This window comes from Struthio camelus, chromosome 6, assembly GCF_040807025.1.
Source record: "Struthio camelus isolate bStrCam1 chromosome 6, bStrCam1.hap1, whole genome shotgun sequence".
NCBI lineage: Eukaryota > Metazoa > Chordata > Aves > Struthioniformes > Struthionidae > Struthio > Struthio camelus.
The window spans coordinates 7,758,743-7,782,506 of record NC_090947.1 but is presented as its reverse complement, the minus strand read 5'-3'; the positions used below and the strand labels follow the sequence as shown (position 1 = coordinate 7,782,506).

Here is a 23,764-nt window from a genome sequence, read left to right as displayed (position 1 = left end):
CATACTCACAAATTAATCATTTTCATGCCATTTCAAAACTAGCTTAAAACACTGAGTTTAACAGATCTGCATAACTTCTGGGCATTGCAGTTACATGCATGCCTTCCTGCACAGTTCTGATTTTAAAATTTTTACATTCCCTCCCCCCTCCAACAACAAAGGAAACCAAAAGATGCAAATCGCAAAGTATCTTCTGCTGAATATACTTGGAAATCAGAGAGAAATGCATTTTCTGATTTCCAAGTTACTTGTAGCAAGCAGTAAGAAAAAGAATACACATACCTATATTTTATTCATATTCCTGTAAGATTTCAACTTCAAGCAGTTTAAATGAAATTTGATCTTCTTAAAGTAACTATACACACACCCCTCAACTCTAAGTCTCTAAAAATGCAAGTTTCCTAAAACTTTTTTTCCACTCCTCACAAACAGAGGTAGCATGATGCTTCAAATAATGCTCCTTATGTTGAGGTACAACATATTCAAATCACAAGATTTCTAGGTCCCACTCTAGAAGTGATTCATAATGCCACTTCCAAAATCAGGGTCTCAGGTAGTAAGTAACCAGCAAGCTAACCAGAGACACCTGTTAAATTGCCCAGTTTAGTCCAATGAAAACCACTAAAATTTTAACAGTCAAAGGAAAAGAACATCTTGGAAGCCTGTATATTAGTGTGGGATATCACTGTCTCACTTTCAAGTCAGAAATCTTGGGGAGATATGCTAGAAATCATCCTTTCCTTCTGCATCATCTTCCATATTTTCAACTGTTACTATGCTCCGTGTCTCTTATCATGATGCCCTCTCTCCAGCCGAGATATCCTTCCCTTTTTTAAAAGGGACTTAACAAAATTGGAGAATTAAGAGTTTTTCAAATCTGCAAAATTTATCTCTCAGATGAACCCTTTTGCGGGGGCAAAAGAAGCACCACAGACATGCGCTTTTGGAAACAGAAACCGACTTATAGTTAACTAACAGAATTTGCCTCAATCCCAAAAGAGCATTAGCTGTAGCTTCTTTTAGGCCATGCCTACTTTCTTGTGAGCTCCTGATCAGCCTTTCTGCTTTTTTCTCCTCACTCTAGTCCTCCTCAAGAAGCTGCCAAACCCCCATCATGCTTGTAATGAGCTCTCTAATTGTTCTCCTGAGCATGGAAAATTTGTTAGTAGAATATCACATCTTGAGGGCAAACGTATGAGCAAATAAACATAAGCTTTTCATAGTTAGAGCAGAATTAACTTTCTCAGCTTTTTAAGAACAGTGTAGAGTCAATTTTACTAGTAAACTAATTTATAAGGAAACATTTTTGGAGACCACGCCGAGTTCCTGATCAGCTCTTGTGCTTTTTCCTCTCACTAGTCTTCCTCAAAAGGCTGCCAAATCCCTGTCATGCTTGTAACGAGCTCTCTAATTCATCTCCTGAGTAAGACTTGTACCACAGCTAGAGGTGTAAACCCTTCTCATCCACCCTTTCACTACTGGGCAGGTAGAAAAAATTACAGTATTTTCAAAATACTCATATCATAGCAACCAATTAGCTAGAATGCATCTTTGATTTTTTTTTTTTTTTTAAGAATATTAATCTTCCTAAGTCAAGATATACACAGTATGGTCTCTGATAATATATCCTTATAAATTAGTTTGCTAGTACAGTTGATTGTACCCTGTTTTTAAAAAGCTGAGAAAGTTATCTTCACATCAACCACAAAAAGCTCATGTTTATTTGTCCTTACATTTGTCCTCAAGATGTGGTATCCTACTAACAGGTTTTCCATACTCAGCCTTTGGGCTTTATTTTTCCTTAAAGCTAACAACCTTGTAAGCAAAGATTCTACCTGTGGATCAGTACTGGATGTATTCTACCAAAACAGAAAACTCCTTATTCATGCCACTGTTTCTGGATCAAACCATTAGGCTGCAAATTACTCAACTGCCTTGTGCAGAGAGGTAGACCTGACTTTGATCTTTAATATGTGCTAATGATCAGGGAACTAATAAGCAAACAGATACACAAATGTATTTATTAAGCTAGCGTGCATTTCATGAATTCTTCCTTCTCTCCATGAAACTGCAAATACAAGAGCATCTGCTATTTTACACAGCAGATATTTAATGGATATATAACTGTTCTAAATGATTTTGTTTGCGCAGCGTTCAGAAGGTCTAAACCATTAGTGTTAAGTCTCATTAGCAGTGTTGACGATATTGTGACTTTTATCTCCAGGGGGTATATTTAGGCCTAAACTGTCAGTGCTATGAGACTAAGATTGACCACATTAACCAGAAAGACATTGGGACCAGGCTATACATAGAATAGTTTTATCAAAATAGAATGCTTGAGCAGGAAACTAAAAACAATTTTAGCCAGAAAATGTTAGTTTAAGCTGCAGTACCGATAACAGTGGCAATATGACTGCGAATGCTGGCAAAAGTTAAACAAAGATTTGCATAGCCAGTAAGAATCAGCACGAGCCAACGGGTAAAAATTTTTGTAAAATTAATGTATAGCAGAGACAGAACAAGGTATAACCCTTTAGAGCATCTTTGACGTTTTCTCTGAATTAGGCTTTTGGACTGTGGGACCATCTAGTCTTGCAAATAGTTCCCTATTAGGAATAGGGGAAAAAAAAAAAAAAAGAGATAACTGGATGAAATTCTCTATTAAAAGAAGTAACTTGATTCTTGGAGTATTTTTAACTCTATCCCTTGATTTCTGCTGAAGTTAGCCTGCAATTCATTCATTGTTTTGTTTTTTTTTCTCTCCAAACGACTAATGCAGCAGAAGTCACAAGTGTTAGCTGAGCCCTGCTAATCTCAACCTAACCCAAAGGTTAAAAGTGGAAGAAAACCATGACAGAATCCTCTAGAAATAAAAGGCTTTTGATATACAACATGCATTGAACAGATTATGCAGATGAGAGTCAGCTGCCACAAAACATCTTGATACATTACCTATGACACTAAGAGCAGTAGCCCTGGTAACTTCTCACTAAAGGCAGCGTAACACTGTTGCAGCTACGGTATTAACCTGCTAATTCCCGTTACAGATATATGCTGTGCCTGCTAAATGTTATTATCATACTGCTAATGACTTCTGGCATTCAAAAAGTTAGGTGAACAATACTACTCTTGCGTTTACTTCAGGCACTGGTGGTTCAGTACGCATTTACCTTGATGTCCCAGTTCACTACTTTGTTTCCAGTTAGTCTTCCATGTAAAAGATTTGCAGATAGATCAAGACAAATAGGGTTTCTGCAGGCCTATTAACAATAAAGAGAAAGGGCTTCAGTATCATTTCAGATATGAATTACAGATCCCTGAAGTTCGCACAGGGTTTCTGAATACATAATACACTTCAGGAAGATAGTGCCATAGTGTTGATAAGTATGTAAGCAAATTAAAACACCTGAAACACTTTATGTTATCTTAGATCTCGCATTGCACAAGAAGTTTCTGTTCTTCTGGCAAATAAGACTACAGCTTACTGTCCCTGCACAAGACTACAGTTCAAGAAAGCTCTCCTCAGTCTGTATTTTCCCATAACAACCACAGCATAAAGATAGCATGTTCGCTTGTTCTAGCGAACAGCGAAAACAAAAGGAAAGAAAAGGAAAAAAAGGAAAGACTATCCAGAACATGCTCCGATGTAAAACAGAAAGTTACTGTATACTGCATAAACAAAGAGAAATCATGTACTACTTCATACCTTCGGTGTATAATGAAGCAGCACCTTACTGGGGAGGTCTGCTACCTCAGACTCTTGAGATTTCCATGGAGTCAAACAGTTTGGACCTGTAAAATATATTTTTTTTTTTTTGGAGCCCACTGGCTATTAACGCTGGCTATTACAAGTTTTATACTACTGTACTCTGCTACAACAAATAGGACACCCCAAGCCCTACCTATTTAAGACATGCTTTGAAGTAAACTTTTTGACCTAAATCTTTCATTCCACAGGATCTGGTTAAAAAGAAATACATAACCCCTTGATAAAGGGCTAAATTATACAAATAGAGATTTTTTGTAATTTGAAGACCACTGATGTTTCTGTCTTTACAAATACCTCTCTCATCTTTGACCAATCCCTGTGTCATCAAGCCCAAATGGCCAGAAAACAAGCAACCTTTAAGGCAGTTTTATTTAGTAACACAGAATATTTTTTCAAAATGTCGAAAGTATTTTTATCCTACCTTCTAGCAATCTCAGATCATCACGGAACTTAATACCTTAACACCTTGAACTGTATGAAAATATCAGAATATTTTCAAATTTGGGGGGGGGGGGATCATCCCTAAATTATTAAAATTATTAACCGATTCTTGTGGAAAAATCCCCATGCATGAATCAACTTCAATGATTGCCCTTGTTCATAAGCCACTTAAAAAAAGAGCTTCAGCTGCAAACTCACATGTAGGTAAAAAGTAGGAAAAATTAAGAACCACAACTGAAAATACTACATAATATTTCGACTTCTGCAGCTCTGCATATATGATAAATAGATTAGTTCACGTTGACAGAAAATCTTAAATATAACTTTTAAAAATAACCATCATTCAATTTTGAGCTGATTTGGTTTAAGGTCCTCTCGCTACAGTTAGCTTTGCGGTTCTTCTGGATCACAAATTCTTCATTAGATGTCTGGGTAGAGCAAAGCCCCTGGGGGTCTTGTCCATAGCTCATCCTTTTTATTCCACTAAAACCACCACAGTTGTCACTTACCTGCCAAATACAATGCTTTCACCTGAGGGGGCTGCAGTGCTTCATGGAAGATGATAACTGATCCAAGCTGGCCCTCCAGAGATGTTGGGCATCCCCATTCGCTGTCCTGAGTCCCTGCTGAGATCATCTTGGTGACGAGCTCTGGTTTTGCTAGCATCCCACTCCAGCCTCCTGGAGAGAGAATGCCTCCAAGTGATGTACGATGGGGCATAACAGGAGAGGAAAAAGGTGGGTCTGGTATCTGAGATGGAGGAGGAGTCGTCGTTCTCTGACCAGCTGAACCAATGCAGCAGGAAGTAAAAGGCTGGGGAGTCAAACATGGAAGAAACAAAACAAAACCAAACCACACTGTAAATATAACTTCCTCTTTTCCAGGTCACAAAGTAAATCTGCAAACTATCCCAGGCAAACTTGAACCAAATAGATTAAAGAGTAACACAACTGGGTGTGCCCTGGAAAAGCAGCAATCCGGTATGGTAGACCAAGAAAAGAGCATATGCTCTCCACAACCCTAAGAGTGCCCTTCCTCCAACCAAGAGCAATTTGGTCACCTCACCGGCTGCGTGACCTCGGTCAGGAGAAAAGCTAGGAAACATGGTTTTCCAGACACCTCAGTAAACACTCCTTTCCTGGATTATATTCCAAAATACTAGCCTAGCACGTATGCCAGTGTATACTTCCCATACCAGTGATTCCACTTGATTAGCAGCCCTCGAGGAAAGCTTATCCGCCCTTTATTTAACCACCAGACATTTAGAGTGCTTATTCTACAGATGGGCCAAAATCCAGAGTTTTGTCTTGCAGCAGAAATGACTTTTGTTTGTCATTCTTTAACTGTCATACTGATTTTATTGTGACCATGTCCAATCTAAATTTTCGCAATAACTATTCAAAATATTTAGTAAACATTGAATTAGGACTTATTACAGGAGAAAGAATTTTCAGTGTTGTAGCCCAATTGAATCTGCTCCACAAAAAGAACAGACAATGCTTGCAAAGAAAAACAAGCACCACACATACTTATATTGATAGCTAGCATGTTTTTTAGGCTCAATACGTGCACATTTGAAATGTCTTAGATTAACAGCCTTGTAAACTGCTGCTCCCTGCTTCCCTAACCAGCTCACTCAGTAAGCCACAGACAAGGCAGATGTGAGATTAGCGTACTGGGGAAACATACAGAAAATACAAGTAAAGCGAGCGACCTCTGAAAGTGAGGGGGAAGATTCCTCATTGAGCACTATCACACCAATCCTTACTAGCAGAGGTGGCCGTTCATGATATATTATGTCAGTGTGCTCAGGTAATTACGTCTGGGAAAATCCCACTATCTAACCAGGGTTATTTATTTATTTTATGCATCTGACTGAATAAGCATTGCTTAACGGTTAATTGTACTTATTCTCCAATTTGATACACCAGTCAGCGTCGAAAGTTGAACAAAAACTTACTAGCAATACACTAAACTACCTGAAACTGTCACTCCATTTCCAAATTTTGAAAAAGCTAACTATATATATTTTGCTTTTATTGCTTGATTTGATTCAGCACTTCTCCTGGAAGAGCCACTGCCCTGTGAGAGCTTGTCATTATGGGGTATGACACAGAAGGTGAACTTACTTCATTCATAGCAGGGAATCGAAGTGGGGCAGAGACCTTCTGCTGTCCATTGACATAGATGTAGACAAGGCTCTGACCAAAGGGCCTCTTTCCAGGCAAGTGAACAATAGTTATGTTGTGCTGGTTAAACAATATAACAACAAAATAATTAAGTCATTACATTATTTCCATACAGTTATTTTGCTGCTTTTTAGTACTTAACTTCAGCATTACTAATCTGGTGGGAAAGCCACGTAACAAAGCACTTCAGAAAATAAATTCAAAGCATCAGCAGGAAGATAAAGTCATCTGTCAACTGCTTCTGTTTTAAAGTAGTTTACATTTAAACAGGTTTTTGGAGGAAAAGGGATGCAGTTCTTTCATAACACATAGCAGTTCTTAAGTACATGAAGAGAAAAGGGCAAGGCATAAACGCAGTAACAACATGTTAACATTTATTTCGTGTAGCCCCACAGCCATCTACGCTCAATTTAACTTTAAAAATCTGCATATAAAATAAAAGCTCCAAGTACAACACTATAGTGATATTATCAATAACAGTAGCCTTAATAGCATAGGCATAATTTAGCTCAATCAACCACTAATTATATATAACATCTAATTAATATTTACATTGTGCATATATTAACATATATTTAAATATATACTTATACATATTTTTTATATATATATATTTATATAGTAGTTATATACATAACTTGTGACTTCTGAGCTAACAGTATTCTGTCTAAAACAAAGTGCTCTTCAGTATCATACGACTCTTACCCAGAGAGAGTCACAAAAACAGTGGTCAGGCAGCATCACTGTTGCGTATTCCCTCTTTGTGCAAACCGCAACCACCAATACCCCAGAGTATGTTATGAAGGCTTCAAAACCCATACCACTTCCTGTAAAAAAGCTACAGAAAAAGACAAAAAACACGACACACAATCAAGGCCATAGTTCATCAAAACTTTTGGAAGCCACCTAACAGTACAACTCATGAAAGAGAGAATCAACTTGAGTTGTTCATTGCCGGTCAAACATCTAACAAGTGTGAGGGTCTCCAGCTGTTATTTTTGTTCCAAAGAACAAGATCAAGAACTACCCCAAGGAAGAGACCGAGGCACAGGCCGCACAGGCCAAGGATAGTCCACAAAGCTTGCAAAGCACCTTCTAGCCATTCACCTTTTAACTGAAGGGACAGCCTTGCTCCCAACGTGCAAGGCTTCAGTTTGAGCTGGGCAGCTTAAGCTGGCTCCCCTACAAAACGCTGCTCCCTGTAGTCTCTGGAAGCTACACAACTGTAGTAAAGCGGGGACTGGCCTGCAACCTGCACTGTTTTCTATTAGTTAAATTATGCCCTTCAGCTCCTGGTAAAGCTGCCAGTATTGCACATAGTTAGGTGATGTTATTGTTACAGTATTTACCTATGTTTTCTCCATTCATGCATTTCCTCCGTTTCACTTCATATTCTTCTACATAAAGATTTTATTTTAAAAACTTAAGTAGCAAAAGGAGACTCTTTTAGAAGATGCACAAAGTTGGCATTTTTTATTTTATTGCAAATCTAAGACTGTTCTATGAGACAGTAAGAGTCATTTAAGGAATACTTTTTTCCATGACTGCTTATCAGCAAGAACCCTAGTGCAAAACAAAGATTCATAAACACAGTAATTGTTATGCATCTTATTTCACTCAGCATAACAAAGTGGATCAGCTGTAAACAGCTAACTACAAATAAGCCCTGCTAGCACAGATTTACCCTGAGAAACCTTTCATTTTTAAGCACATGAATACAAACAAGTTTTATATAACACTGAGAATTGCCATCAAAAACTGCTACACTCCCTCAAGTATCATTACTCCAAGTGGGGAAAAAACCAACTTTACTGGACTATCAAATATCTAATACATGCACACAAATACTATGAATATACAGTCTTAGTGGAGGTGAGCTGTTTTACAATTAAATACCATAGAGCATAAAAACGAGACCGTTTTCATGATTTTAATTCAGTTGTGTGCTTAAAATTTTAAGCTGAAACTGAAATTTTAAATATTTCTCCTTTTTCATATTAACTACATATCATCTTTCCAGTACAGAATCCGTAACTATTCCAAAATCCCATAACTATTTGCAATCAATGGGAAGGACACAGAGGACAACACAGTTTTAACTTCACAAACTCTAGAATAATCTCTTCAAAATTATAAACAGAATGATATAAACCTGGTCAGTTATTGCTGTACCAGCATCGTTATCAAAATCAATTGCAGCTTTTTTACTTTATAATGTAATCCGACCACAGTTTTCTAGAGCTTGGCAGTCTACTTCAGATTTTCAGTGGGGGACACTGATTAAAAAAAAAACAAACCAACCTCTGGAAACAGCGTTGTGGCAGTTCAGTAGATGGCACCCTTCACCAAGACTGTGCCATACAAATGCACAACGGAGCTACAGAAACTTGAAGGGCTTCCATTTGTTAATATGGTTTATTAATAAACAGAAGTAACACTCTAAGATATGGGGCCTTGGAAAATATTTATTCTGTTCTGATCAAAATTGCATTTGCCAACATTTCCCCTGAAAATGCACTGCAGTAGAATGGATCGAATGGGGCGATTCTTCAAGTGCTATTGCCACGTTCGGCGTTTTGTTTGCTACTGAACATTAGAACCCAGAGAAGGTTATACCACTCTTATATACGCTACCAAGAACCAACCAGGTCGATGTCTATTTAAGATAACAAAGGAGTCCTTTTCATTGCGCTCTCATACAGAAGAGAGACTCCTCTACCCTTGCAGGAAGCAACGGCAAGGCTGTTTTGTTTTGGGCTGTTTAAGCTACATACCTTAATCAATCTTAATTTTAACATGATTTAGAGTTATGCTTTCCTATCTACAGTTGCAATATGCATTAAAACAGAGAAACGCCACGGTTATTTCTGTAACGTTGTCTGGCCTTGGCGACAGATGACCCCCTTCCTCAAACTGAGCTAAGGGCTATATGTTGTGCTATGAAGATAAGCATAAGTATCACATATCGCAGGGTATCATATGCCACAGGGAAGACACGACCTAGATTTTTCTGTTGAAGTAGTTATGGTAACCGTACCTATAAAGTTGCTTCCTCTTGCTACTTTTGCTAGTCGTGCTAGGGGTCACTTGGTCTTGGTCAAGGCAGAGCCAAGCATTGAAAGAAAATGCAGAGCCTGGCCACTTATGAATTGATGGAACAGCAATTCCCGCCATACTGTGGTACAAGTTGAAATACTGCAAGGCACTCGCCATGCCCTGCTTTCGGGCCATTGCTAGGATGGCTCGCATCACTGGCACAACATAAGGGTGAGCCTGTTTTGGTTCCTCAGTCCTCAGGAGCCGTATTAGTCGGAGCAGTTCTTCCGAGCCCATAGACTGGCTCCCCAAAGAGCCCAGAAGAGCAATCAGATTCTCTGCACAAGAGCTATGGAGCGAGGAGTGAGAATTTAATGTCTCAATGATACGGATGACCATGTTCGCGTTGACACACGTGGCACGACTCTGCCTGTTAATACAACAGATTCGCCGCAACCAACTTGAGATGAAAATCTGCAGATCAGGTGACTCTAGCTCTGGAAGCCACTGGATAAGCAGTAGTAAGGGCTGGACATTACTAATGCCCAGTAACCCAACAGCCATGTGGTCACCTTCAACAGCCTGGAAGAGAGCAGAGAACTCAAAGGTGAAACATAAGGAAATATATTAGAAATACTATCAAATCCACCCAAGCATTTTAGACAGCATTCAAAGCAAGCACATCTCACCATATTCATGAGTTCTTCCAGCAGTTCCCGGGAGGGCTGACCTAGAGACTTTAGTACCTCGTATATGTGTGCATAACCAATTCTTTCCTTGAAGACCTCCTGAGGATAAAAACGCCCATCTCATTAATAAACGAAACAGACAGATTGCTTGTCTACTGTAACAGGTTCTCATTTAACATAAATATTAGACATAAAATTAGGATGCAGAAGTAATTCTACAGGCTAGAAATTTCTACTTGATAACATGCCTATTGTGCATTCTTTAGTGTGCTGCAGATGAGTAAGAGATCTCATTGCAGTAGGTGGATATACAAAAACATTAAAGCTCTATTTTAATAATTACACATATAAAAATCCCTCATATAAATTGCTTTAGTATATTCAAAATGGTAAATCTAACACAAAATACTAAGTTTTACTTTTAAATGCAAACTATACCACAAAATGAAATGACCAGGTTCAGAACCTAAAGTATTCAGATATTAATATTTGAGTGAAAGATTTTTAGACCAGCTTGATTAAAAGCAACCCATCCTAAACATTTCTCAAATTACAAAAGTGTTGCAGGAATTTTTTTCTGAAAACTAATCATTTTTACATGAAGAAAAAAATTCAAGCAGTGAATCCAAACAGTAATACCCATTTATTTTTTAGTTAGTAAACAGCCAACACATTGGATGAAATGAGTACTTTTTTCCCTGATTATTCTGTACTTAAATTTAAATCTTTTTTAAATGAGTTAAGCTGTCAGTAAAAGTGAGATAATTGCTTAAGTAAATAAGAAAAAAAAAAAAAAAGTAGCATATGTGCCAGCAGAGGCACAGTTGAAAACTTGATTGAGCCTTTATGAATTACAACCAATCCTCCTCCCCATCCCTACTATCCAACTCTTCCCAGGCTCCCCAGAGTCAGTGGAGAAATAAGCACTCTGAATTAAACTCTAGAGGAGCCTAATTTACCCTGTCATTTCACACACAGACTGGACTGCTCTAAGTGCAAGCAGCAGCCGAAGCAGATGATTCACCCCTTCCCTTGGCCTCCACTGTGCAGTCCCTCCCCTTTCCCTGTGCCAAGACCAGGAATCATTCAACCACAAGATGAAACTAATGAACTCAATCTAAGAATAAATCCGTTATTTTCCTGGGGCTTAATTTCCAGTCAGATTCACAAACTAACCATTTACCAAACCTCAAGAACAACTGCAAAGGAAGGGCAGGGGAATGGCAGGACCCCAGTTTGGACAGCAATACTATCCTGCATAAGTCTAAACCCGTGGTAAGACTACACCAAACACTCCTGCCTGAAGCTATCTTCTGCAAATACCCCTTCATTTCTCCCCAAATACTCTTGAGACAAGTAACGATGTTGTACTCGCTTCATAAAATTTCCAACTACCATTAACACTCTGATCTTCCAATTTTGACATAAAGATAGCTCAGTATCCCACCATTAAAAATAAATAAAGGGATAAGGGAAGCAGATCTGCTGTCCCTATCTGGCAAGGAATAAGGGCCCATAAGTCGCTTGTTTTCATTAGCAAAATTCCTCAAGATTTTGCAGTTAAAACACTAACTGAAGGCAAGATTCACAAGGAGACCTCTGTGTATATACTGTTACCTTAGCAGCTGGAGACTTGTGCATTACTGCTGTGAGGGCTTGAATGGTTGATACTGCCAAGCAATCTAGGTGTCCCTGAAACACCTGAAAGTAGCAGGAACAAATGTTATATATAAATGTGCAAAGACAGTTGTGCTCCAAGTGCTATACTGTGCCCGCCTGTTGGGATGAAAATCAAGAGTGCGTTTTTTTTTTTTTTTTTTTTTTTTTTTAAAACTATGCTTGAAAAATCATCTCCCCACCAAAAGGATTTCATAACACCACAACCTACTAGAAAGAACACATAGCAGACATCTAGCCACACACTTCAAGAGGAGCAGAGAAGCACTCATAAGACACGCTGCATTTCAAACGTTCCGACAAAATGGCTTTCCTCATGCGGCTAACGGGCAACCTCAAGAGGGAGGGAAACAAATCAAGCAACCTCTTGCAGCATGTGTGGGTGCTGCAATCGGGTGTTTGCAGTCCACGTAAAGTGTTTTCTTTTCCATGCAAAGGAATGTTTTTCCTACATACCAATGCGACGCACGCACAAATTAAGAGACCAGTCACACCAGTACAGTAAGGTGGCTTCTTCACCCATATACTCATCGCAGTGATCAGCACCTCTTTTTCCAAGAGATCAACATCTTTCTCCAATTTTAAGTTGTCTCGGGGGTTCTCCCTTCCCCCCACTAACTCTCGTTTATACTGATATTTCTCAGGTGGTTTTAAGGACAAAAAACATTGGAGCTTTATCTTATGTCCATCAGTAAAGTGGAGTAGAGTATGAGTAGAACTATGCAGACGAGCGGAACTACACAAATAAGTGTACTCCGTTTCATTATCCCTGAAATAATATACTGCATATCAGACACATTTTGAAAAATGAAATGTCAAAAATCAGTAGACTTAGAAGTGCAGAAATGTTTACATGCAGATAGATCCTAACACTGAGCATCTAAAAAAGCCAAAGCTATTAGCTAGAATCATGATTCTTAGATTACCAGTTACAATTTAGCATTTCATTACCTTTTTAATGAAAAAGGTCACTCTACTATAAAATTAATAACAATTTGCATTTGATGCTTTTCATGATATTACAGAAAAATTAAAGCAGATTCAGCCTGTTCACTGTTTTGTGAACATCTGTTCTTGATGACAAGCAAAGAATCAGGACACCAAATACAACCATAGATTCACAAAGCCCCAAAATCCAAAACGCCACAGTGCTGAAACAAAGAAGCAAAAGAGAGGAAAGCAGGAGGGGGGGGGAGGAGGAAAAAAAAAAAAAATCACCACCAGGTGGATAGAATTTGGATTCCATTCATGTACTTCACCTTCCTCAAGATAAAAGAGGTATAACTAAGGGTCAATCTACCACAAATATCTGGAACTTGAAGCAGATAAATAGAACTGAAGTTGAACTCCATTTGTTAATCAAAAAAAGATTAGTTTCCACAGACAGGAAATACTGATTTGTACAGCAGCACAAGTTCAACTTGCTGCAGGAGGTTTAAAGAAGATGGTTAAGGTGAAGCACAGGAATCAATTTTCCTGTTATTGTGTCTTGACTTCAAGTGAGGCAAAATACAGGTTAAGTAGGTACCTGGTCCTCATTCATTTCTGTCAGTAATTTGTTGGCAAGGTCTTTTTCACTCTTGTCTGCCACTTTATTGTTAGCATTTAAAAACAGCTGTTAGAGACAAGAATAATGGAAATAATTGCATTAAACCGTTACCTGCAGCTAAACCTGCGGAAGCTGCCTTCGACTTACATTTCACATAGAAGTGAGATCTCACACAGGTAAGACGCAATCCTCCATTAATTAGACTCCTGTTAATTCTTACAGTACTGAAGATTACATTATATTATTGCTATATAGTAACTGAATTTTTCTTTTCCAGCATTAAATCAACATATGTAATGTTGAGACAAGGAAACATATCTAGTTAGATGTTGTACTGGTCACTGACTTAGCATTTGCTATTTCGTTTACAGTAGGAAACATGACATGTTAAAAATAAAGACAACAGTGAGGCATTAGTAAAGAAATGGATACAGATGCCTCACTGTTTTCCACTTGTTTCATCCTAAGTAAAGGCTGAAGACACCTAGACAGAACATCTGGAACAGCAACAGTAGCAAAATTTCTGGGGCCTTTAAGATAGGAGACAGGAGTAAGATATCTGTGCCATGGCCCTAGCTGTCTGACAGGTTGGAAATACCTTTACATTGAACATATACCACCTATACTGCATTTATAGTTAAGAAATTGCTCTGTGTATGGTGGCTAGATTCCTGGTCAGTGCCTGAATTTGCAAGTTTAAAGCTCACTCGAATATCCTCATATTCTATTGCGGTCACTTTTTGCGCTGACTTTAGGCATCGTCCAATTACGACTGAAATTTATCCTCTTCTGCTTTACGTTCTAAAGAGACACTTTAAAAAAAAAAATTCTCATCAACACTTTTAAAAAGTCCCTTCTAAAAAAGGGAAAACACTCCCCTTCAGCAGGTAAAAACTAAGCATTTGCCATTTTTTCCTAAACTGTTTTGTTATATTTTCTGTTAGGTGTCATCTCTGAAGTGGGGCAATCTAAGAAATTACCTTCATAAGCGAGGGCAAACAGAAGGACACCATCTAAGTAAGATACTACTTTGACTTACATAGATGTGAAAGTGCATACATAAAAGCAATTTTGAAAGATACAATACACCCAAGAGCACTTAATATTGCAGGATAGCTACAATATACCCCAGAATGTTTCAACAACTGGATGTAAGAACATCAAACAGGTACAAACGCAGACTTGCAAAAAATAAAGCTTTTTTTCCCCCAGATGAGTTACGACATATATTATCAAAACTGAAGTAAGGAAAAAAAGAAAAATAAATTTTAAAGTGCCCACATGGCTTTAATTCTTCTATCTTAAAGCTGCTCAGACAATCATGTTTTCTCAACCAAGGATATTGCTAGAGGTAACCGTGCTTTGCTCAAAGTCTGATCTCTAAGAGAGTTTCATAGAAGAGATTCAGGACCTATAAAGCACATAGTTAAATGGCTCTTAGCATAGAATAAATCCCTGTAAAATACACTCGTCCGTCTTGGATGTTAAAGGCAAAAGGCAACAGGCAACATTTAGATTACCAAGACTTAATCAAGCAGTTCTGAAATGCTCTTGTGCAGATTTTTAACCCTACCGTATAGTTTGTCCACAAGCCTTGAAACCATCAAAAGTGAAAGACTTAACTTTCAGAGGATTGCTAAATGGCAAGTAATTTTAAATAAGACCAGAAGTATGTGCCTGAATACCCCAAGTATTTGGGGATATCCGTAGCAGAAATGGTAGCATGTTTTTTCTTTACCCCTCCTTTCCATGAAAAAGTCTTGCTCTCCAGATTTGCTGAAAATCCAATAGCTTCCCGAGTTTCAGATACAGCGTGCCTGGGCTCTCCTGCTACCTGCGGTGCTGCAGAGCTGTGCTTTAAACAGCTTGCTGGTGGATGCAGCGGCAAGAAAGATTTTTCACAGGTAAGGAAGAAGAGATTCAGAAATAGGATCCACCCCCAACCCCGCATGGCTAATTAGAAGAAACCCTAATTCCACAGCTAAACTCATCTTTGCAATTTGGCTTTCAAAGTAAAGGTGCTATACTATACTGAAAAATGAAAATACAAACACAAACACCCCCTCCAGCCCCCTGCTGCCATCCTTGTGGATATTTTGACTGAAAAAAGGTTATTAAAAGTTTTTTTTTTTAACCACTACGTAGCAAACTGACAGCATTGATACCCAATCAAGAAAATAGTAATGTGTGAGGCAAAAAAAAAAAAAACCCTTCAGCAAAAGAAAAAACCCTCAAAAGAACATGTCTTAACATATGAAATACAGACAGAGTAAAAACGAAGGGAGCAAGCTGCAGAAACAGAGCGAGCGCTCCGGCTTTCTTTAGTTCTAAATCCCATTTGTTTAAATGGCAGCAAAAGCAAAGCCAGAGACTCCCATGAGCAGGCAAACATCTCACTTCTCCATGATTTAAGGAGTTTCTTGTAGAGGACAAGGTCAGTACAAAAATAGGCACAGATTCCCAAACAGAGAAATAAAATGGAAAGGTCAAACATAAGGTATTTTCAGCAAGACTGAAAAACAAACGAAGGAAAAAAAAATAAAAAAGCCACCACAAACACTACACAAAACACTTCCAACTGGCATTCTGCCATTGATTATAACTACAATTTAGTCACAATCCAGACATATGCATTTTCAAAATATAGCTGCATTGAAATATGTTCTAATCTAAATGGATTTGAATCAAATTAAATACTGCAGCTAGCACTAAATTATTTAGTATTAGACGAGCTCAGCATAACAACAAACAGAAATACAATGTTCCAGAGAGTTAAGTCTTATCTATGTGTTTTGAATGGCAAAGTACAAAATTTACAAAACACTCAGTGGAAGGCACTGGCTTACAAAGTATGACCATCTGGGATTAAGAGGAAAACATACTGCCTACGTACAGCTATGTGAATGCTATATCCTACCTAGGAAAGAACAATTCAAGAAGTGCATTTGTAACACCTTGGGCTCATTTTTTACATTAGCTACATAGGACTAACTATCAAATGTTCTGAAACATTTACAAAGGCATACCAGAAAGGTGGGGGTTTTTTTGGTTTTTATTTTTTAATTGGAAAATATGTCTCTGAAATTCAACTCAGGCCTCCATCTGGCGGCAGTTGTAAGCGACTTCCCAGCAATCCAGCGACAGCATATTTACAGGAAAAAAAGGGGGGGGGAGGGTGATTCCTATAATCACCTTAAAATTTAGGGTCAAAGCAGCATCCATAAAAGTATTTTACTCAAAAGGACTCGGAATCACTGTATCGCAAGGAAGGTGAGAAACACTTCTACTTTGCTAGAAAAAAAGAACTTAGAGGCAATTCGCTTTCAGATCTTTCATGGCATTACTGGCTCTAACCAAGCCAAAGTTCTACTTCATGCATATAAACACTACACATTGTATCTAACTTAGAAAGAAACATATAAAGATAACTATGCAGTATTACAAAAAGGATAACGTTTTGTTAAAGATATGCTGATAAGGGAAATTTTACCTTGCAGTTCTGCAGCAGTCGAATGAGATGCTCAAAGCAGTTACTGTTAAGGAAAATTGCCTGCAGAACAGGCCTATCTGTGCAGTCTAACATGGCTGTGATGGTGTCTACAAAAATCAAAACAGAACTAGCATCAGAGACAGAACACTTCCCAAATCCATCATGCATTTTTCCTCCATGTTACATTTTGAAAAGGATTAAGAAATGGTACAAAGCCAACATGGAAAAAAATAAAACCACAAGCTCTAAATTTTTCAATTACAAATGATGTGCATTTTAGCACAGAGCACTAGGCCTAAACCTAAACATTTTGATGCAAATTATCACATAGCCTACTATATCTGGAGAAAAATTCAGCTCCCAAATATCTTTGATTGCTTTAGGGCTCTGTTTAAAGTCAATGCCATTTGCAAGAACATAAGCAGCATTTTTTTCTCCTTCCCTAAAAGCACTCTCAGACACTTGCTTTCTCATCAGTTGATGCCTCTGCATTCTGCAACAGCCTGACATTATAAGCATTCTTCATCCCTTCAGTACTTCTCCCCAGTTTTCTTGAAGATTTGGGAAAGGAAATAACTTTATTGTTGCCATTTGAAATATCAAAGCCGGGGGCTGGGGGGAGGAGGGGAGACCGCTCCAAATCCTGAACGCTTATACAACGACTTAGGGCCTATGGTTAAAACCATCATCTTTGGCCAATGTTTTACAATAATGCCATTTGCAACGTGAACAAAAGTGCCATCATGTGGTGGTATCTTCTTACAAATCCTTCTTAATCTGCAGTTATCAAGGTACTGATGAGTGGCAGCTGTTACCTAGCAATTTTTTGTTTGTTTGTTGTTTTTAAAGGGGAGACTGGGAGAGGTGCTAGATTTGTAACTTCTTCCTTTCCAGTCCCTGAACCTTGATGCTCTGGTTAAATGGTAGCAATCTGGTACACTTCCTTCTGTTTTTTTTTTTTTTTTTTGTAATGAATCATTAAACAAGAACGTTAAAAGTAACATCAACGAGAAGCGTTTGAAGTTTTTCACTTGGACAGCAAAGAACCTTTATTTGGGGAACACTTTTTAAATCACTAACAATTCAATCATTGCTTGTTTCTGAGTTACTATCAAGAGACGTTTAAAGGAACTGTTCAGTTGGATACTCACTCAACATTTGGACCTGTAGTGCTATGAACCTCTTCTCCCACTGCCTACATCGCCTTGCCTTAGGTAAAGCTGAATGGTCTGAATTAAGCAGCTTGAAATAGTTCTCCAATATTGTACTGGTCTCCACTTGCCGCTGGTCAGAACTGCTGGTTAGAAGGATATGGACAACTTCTGTCAGGCACTTCAGAGTCAGCTCTGCCTTCCTGCTCACTTCCTCCGGGTTCCTGTCATCCCAGTTGTCACAGTCTGCTAAAACACGCATCAAGACTTCCATGGTGGCAGGAGATACTGCTTGAAGAGCGTTCCTCTGAAATCCATGGGGGGAGGAAAAAAAAAAAAAAAAAAGACTTAAAAAAAAAAAAACCCACCACCAAACCTCTCCAAACCAATAGTTTCTATTTGAGTCATCTGAACCACGCAAGATACAACACTGTATCTGTCCTACTTTATGCATTGTAATTGTTAAATAGCTACTAAACATTCTACCTGGATTATACTGATTGCTACAGATTAAGTGCTGCCCATCTTATTCATTTAATTAGGCTGTTTTTCAAAGAGAATGCTTACAGAGAAGAGTAATTTCGTAAAGATAATATAAAACGTAAATGGATGTTATAACTTTCATTTAAATGACATTTCTTATAAGGCAGCCTCAGTAAACTCTGCCAATTCTAAACAAACCTTCACTTGAAATTTCTCTTTCAGTCCTTCCTTTCACATAGCCACAGATTCATAATACTTCAAAATTTGGAAAAAAAAAAAAAGTAATAATTAGCAAACACTTGTCAGAGCCCTGAGTACATTTCCCCCCCCCCCCCCCCCCCCCCAAGGAGTTTAGCTGCCTGGGCTCCCAGCCACTGTCAACCAGGTGCAAGGCTGAGCCTTGAGGAGCCGTGAGAAGCCTCAGCAGGGGCTCCCTGCCTTCTCTCAGGAACTGCATTTAAGCTGCGTCTCCATATCTCAGGTCCCCGCCTGAGCCATGCTACAGCCATGCCTATGCCTGGCCATGTACCCTCTTGAGCCTGACCCACAAATCCGACAGCCTGGCTTGACCTTGAACCTGCCTCATTACCACATGGATGTACCTCACTACCACTGAACTCTTGGCTGACTCTGGTTACCATCACTAGACTGAATCCTGACCCTGATGTCGCAATTGGATGTCCTAGCTTGATCTCAGGCTTTGTCACTGTGGTCTTGCCCGGTGATTTTTACCGGTCAACCCTGGCTTCTATCACTGGACCTGCTCTGCTCACCTTGTTCGAGTACAGTGGGGTTGCGTCTCTTCTCAGTGTGGCTGACCACCTCTGCCTGTCAAGTTGCCATGTTTGGCCCCCAGCTTACTTTCCCTTGCAGAGCAGTGCCTACCCTCGCCGCTCCCTGACAACATCGTAAAAACCACTCTCCTCTGGATCACCAGAAGTAAGTCTGGTCACAAGCAGATGTTAAGTGGAACGTTACAAAAGTCACTCGGAGTAGGTGCTGGCTTTGCTGATGAGGAACTAGCATTTTTCAGAGATCCTCTTTTCTCCACAGTCTTTCAAAGATGTCAAATTACTTTCGACCATGAAGACTCTGCACCTCCCGCTGATTAGCTTACTCCCCACATTGAGAAGTAAGCTAGATATATTTCGAGGGTTGACATAAAACTTGCATCTTTGCAGGTAGAAACTGTTACCACAATTACTTACATTTTTTATGATGTGAAAATATGACCAAGTTCACATGAATATTTTGTTATTGCAGACAGCAGTTTTCCACTGCTAATTGACTTAGCTTTTAGCATTTAGATACTATTGCACAAAATGGCCCCAAACTTCACAAGACAAACAACTAACCCATATGCAGCAAGAAATCTCTCATTTATACATTTCCCATAAGCTACAAGCCTTAAACAGTGAACAGAAGGTTGGAGGCTTCAGAGGCTGAAAGGAGTTTAGAACATCCTTACCTGACCACCAGCCACAATAGCTCCAAAGAGATGCAGCAAGCAACATTTGAGGCTTTCCTTGAGATGTTCACTTTCTTGAAAGCATTCTGATTGAAACAAGGAAAGAGTGGTAGGAGCCTTCATTTTGGTCATGGCAATTACACAGCGCTTTTTCCTCCAGCAAAAATGCTGAAGCAATTAAAAAGAAGCTCCACTATTCCTTATCATCATACAAGTTTTAAACAAAATTTCAACTACGTAATCTTTTTAATTTTTTTTTTTAACATAAGTTGAATCACAACTTGAATCTCAAACAAAATCATAACAAATTGATGCAAACACATCAGTCCCAGTGTTATCAAAGTCACGTGACAATACTACACTCATCAGGAATTCACAGGGCCAGACCAACTTCCAAAGAACAGCAGAGTTTCATGCAACCTGACAGGACTATAAAGATACAGCAATTGCTGATCTGATCCATAATGTAAGATTAGCTCATTTTGTCCATACTGCTAACAAATATAAGGACACACTAACATGCAAGCTGGAGAGTTAAGAGACACGACAAAGTTTAGAGCGGTTACAGCACAAAAAGGCTCAAGGCATACCCAGTGCACGTGGGTCAGACAAAACGGTGCCTGAACTTGCTCCCAAACTAAATTTTCCAGGAAAGTCTGTGCAGGTGTGTAACCTTTCCAGCATAGGCTATTTAAAGATAATTATCTTGCATCTCTTCTCATGCCATCTCTGATGTAAATTACTTATAAACAGCCTCAGAAACTCTTCTTAGCAATAGATATCAACATGGATATTGTTGCTATAGCAATAATAACCTAGACTCAAGGTAGCTGCAACTGAAACTACAAAGTAGTATTTTACTGGGATTAGCAACTGAAAAAACTCCCAGGAATGTTATAAGCTAGGTCTGTTAATGACTTGTTTTTTTTTTAAACTGAGATTTTCAACAAGCAACAGAAGTTTTAATGAATATAAAACCCTAGCATTTTAAAGAGAAGAATCTTTATGTCAGCTACCAAATTGACATGTTGAATGTATAACTCTGCTTTAACAGAAACTTGCACGGCTGTTTTTAAACCTTTGTCTTCAAAGAAGAAAAAAAAGCCTAAACGATCAGAGTGTTAGTCTGCTGGTCCAAACACTCCCTTAACTTACAGCTCTGGACCTTTTGGGAAACTTCAGATAAATTCAATAGCGCAACACCTAGCGGACAGTGGGCATGGGGGGGAAGAAATTAATCATTAGGTGGGTGGAGAGAAAAAGACCCAAATGGGTGCTGCCATGGCAAGGAAGTCTACAGCATAAACTCAACAGTTTTCTGTTCCATTTCTTCTGCCAGTTCCATTATCCGCCAGCCAATTCACATGGCCACAGCGCAGTCACGGTATATGATAGCTAAGGGATTTCGGAGGAATCGGAGGGTAATGCAGAGGTAGCGAGCGGGGAGGAGAGCTCCTTTGGATGGCGCTCCTCAGTTGCCGCCGTTAAGAGTGGGTCCCCAGCGCTCTGGCACAAAGGCAATGGCGTTTCACTGGCCTCAGTTGTCTGTTCTTTCCAGCTGCTGGCCTGTTTATCTACGCGGAGAAGGGCATCACAACGAGCAGGTGGAAAATCAGGTTTATTGCAGTGAAGGATGCAAGAGAAACCCAGAGAAACCAAACTCTTGACTGTCACCATGCCAGGAGTAAAACCTGCCTTTTTATTTTTAATTCCACATCATCTCTTCAGATGCTATCTGACACTAAAGCCAAGCTGAGCTAGGGGCCAGCCGCAGACAGGGCCGGTTCCCCTCACCCTACCTCTGCAGCCAATGTCCTGCTGCCTCCATTCCCTTGGCATTGACTGATTACGTCAAGAGCGAAGCACGTCAGGGCTCTCAGCAGGGCTGGAAGCAAACCAGCTGGACGTCCCACCTTTCCCTCTGCAATTTCTCCTCAAACGCAGTGTTTTGTTGGCTCAGCTCCCCGGGGAAACAACTAGCCACTACACCGGCTTAACCAGCAAGGTGAGCCTGCACTCTCCATACCTCACCGTAGGGTATTATTTTTACATATACAAGAACAGTCTCCCCCGAGGGTGACAGTACTTTCAGACAACGTTATTTGCTTTACATTCCCCTTCTTGAAATTCTGATTTGTTCCCCAGTTAGCTAGGCTAACTCGACTGTGACTCACACGGAGATTACTCTTAGCCTTGCAGGAGCAACAACAGCAGCTAATTCTATCAGTCACTCAACCATCAATCCCCTTGTACAAGCACTGAGGAAAGAAATTCTCTTCTATTCAGGGAAGGTTGACGGCAGTTCAGGAACTTGGCAACAGGACAACCCGTTCCACCCCCCAGTCTCATGTAAGGGAACATTTTTAATTCCCAGTTCAGCACAGCTGTTAAACATGTGGTCAAGTCCTAGTCACAGGTCTTTAGCACCATTCTCAACAGGGATCCAGCCATTCTGGGAGCAGACACTAACAGAGCAGAAAAGCAGCGACAGCCTAGTCTCATTGGCAAATACCGGGGTGGTTTTTTGTTTTAATATAAATTCAAGAAATTCAATTCTATAAAATAACTTTTTGCTGCAAGTTCATAGGAAAAAAAAAACATAGAAGGGAAGGGTACAGAAGACAGAAGTTAACCATGCCTAACCAACACAAGTCTCTAACAGTTATGCATATTAGTGCTTGAAAAGGCTGCTATCTAAGCTAGATTTAAGTATGACAGAATATGGTCACACGAGTCTTCCTTTTCCGCTCAGCAAGCCTGCAATGGTAAGAGCGCATGAATTCCAAAGCAGCAGTCACGATACTTTAATGACTTAACCAGAGGAAAAACAGAGCAGTTCCACAAACTGTGGTCTAATGAGCATTTGCCAGTCGTATGGTACCGACTTTCCTTGTTTCTAGCTGCTAAATCATATTAAGAGACAGAAACGCATGCATAGTTATCAATATAGTTGCTACAGGGATCTTATGTATAATTGCTATGTGCTCCATAATAAACGGGAAAACTGGCAATTCACAAAACCAACGCTAGCAAACCACGGTAGACACTGCAAAAAAGTCCGGAAAAAAAGCCAGGCTTTCAGAGACCAAAATACCACAAATAAGGATGGCAAGATGGTGATACTCAAAGCCAGATTTTTAACTACAAAGAGCCAAAACCAAGCAAGCAAAGCAACCCACTTCATTTAGCCTCAGAAAGAAAGCAAGAGGCTTTTTTATTTATCAGACATTCTTAGTGGAATGGAACTTGAAATCAGTAAGTTCATTACGGCACAGATGACCATTTTCAAACATGCCAGTGGCAATACTTACGGTAAAAGAAAGGGACAAACTCAACCGTGAGGGAAGCTGGCTTATACTTCTGTCTGCTCTTTTCAACTGTGCTAACGATACGTCTGCAATCACATTAAAAAGATATTCCAAAGAAATTAGATACAACATGCTTGTTCATGACTTATTCATAAGACAAGACACTGCCAACATCCAGAAATTATCTTTTGTCTGCAGGATGTATATATATATATATATATAAATTAAAAGTAAAAGAGCATTTCATCCTGAGAACATGAATCACAGCTAATCCTGTGTTTATTGTTCCACTCCTAGAAATGCCTTAGTGTTTTATAATACGGCTTAGCTTAAAAAAAGCTAGCAATCTGTTATTTGGTCCTTGCTTACTGTAACTAAGCCATCAGCCGGCATGCCAAACTTCTTAACCATGCAATTTGAAATAGGCACAAAACATTATTATGGGTTCCTTATTTGGGAGGGGGGCAGGAACCAATAAAAAACAGCTTTAAGGAAAATTAGTCTACCGATACAT

At 39.2% G+C, this 23,764-nt stretch overlaps 1 protein-coding gene across 6 annotated transcripts in view; it reads right to left on the bottom strand.

The window, feature by feature from the left end:
- NBEAL1 (neurobeachin like 1) overlaps nucleotides 1–23,764 on the bottom strand; it is a 90,042-nt gene that overhangs the window by 37,503 nt on the left and 28,775 nt on the right. For 5 of the 6 annotated variants that reach the window (XR_011141804.1, XM_068947987.1, XM_068947984.1 and 2 more), the window contains exons 7-19: nucleotides 23,254–23,336; nucleotides 19,943–20,028; nucleotides 17,992–18,298; nucleotides 16,841–16,947; nucleotides 13,330–13,416; nucleotides 11,742–11,825; nucleotides 10,125–10,223; nucleotides 9,437–10,017; nucleotides 7,105–7,237; nucleotides 6,340–6,459; nucleotides 4,720–5,023; nucleotides 3,707–3,792; nucleotides 3,171–3,260 (exon numbers count right to left, since the gene is read on the bottom strand). Coding sequence is in view for 5 of the 6 variants with exons in the window: in XM_068947987.1 (XP_068804088.1) it covers nucleotides 3,171–3,260; nucleotides 3,707–3,792; nucleotides 4,720–5,023; nucleotides 6,340–6,459; nucleotides 7,105–7,237; nucleotides 9,437–10,017; nucleotides 10,125–10,223; nucleotides 11,742–11,825; nucleotides 13,330–13,416; nucleotides 16,841–16,947; nucleotides 17,992–18,298; nucleotides 19,943–20,028; nucleotides 23,254–23,336 (2,167 nt within the window). In the remaining variant the exon portion in view is untranslated. The remainder of the gene's footprint in view (nucleotides 1–3,170; nucleotides 3,261–3,706; nucleotides 3,793–4,719; nucleotides 5,024–6,339; nucleotides 6,460–7,104; nucleotides 7,238–9,436; nucleotides 10,018–10,124; nucleotides 10,224–11,741; nucleotides 11,826–13,329; nucleotides 13,417–16,840; nucleotides 16,948–17,991; nucleotides 18,299–19,942; nucleotides 20,029–23,253; nucleotides 23,337–23,764) is intronic. The other variant, XM_068947989.1, reaches the window with a different exon arrangement.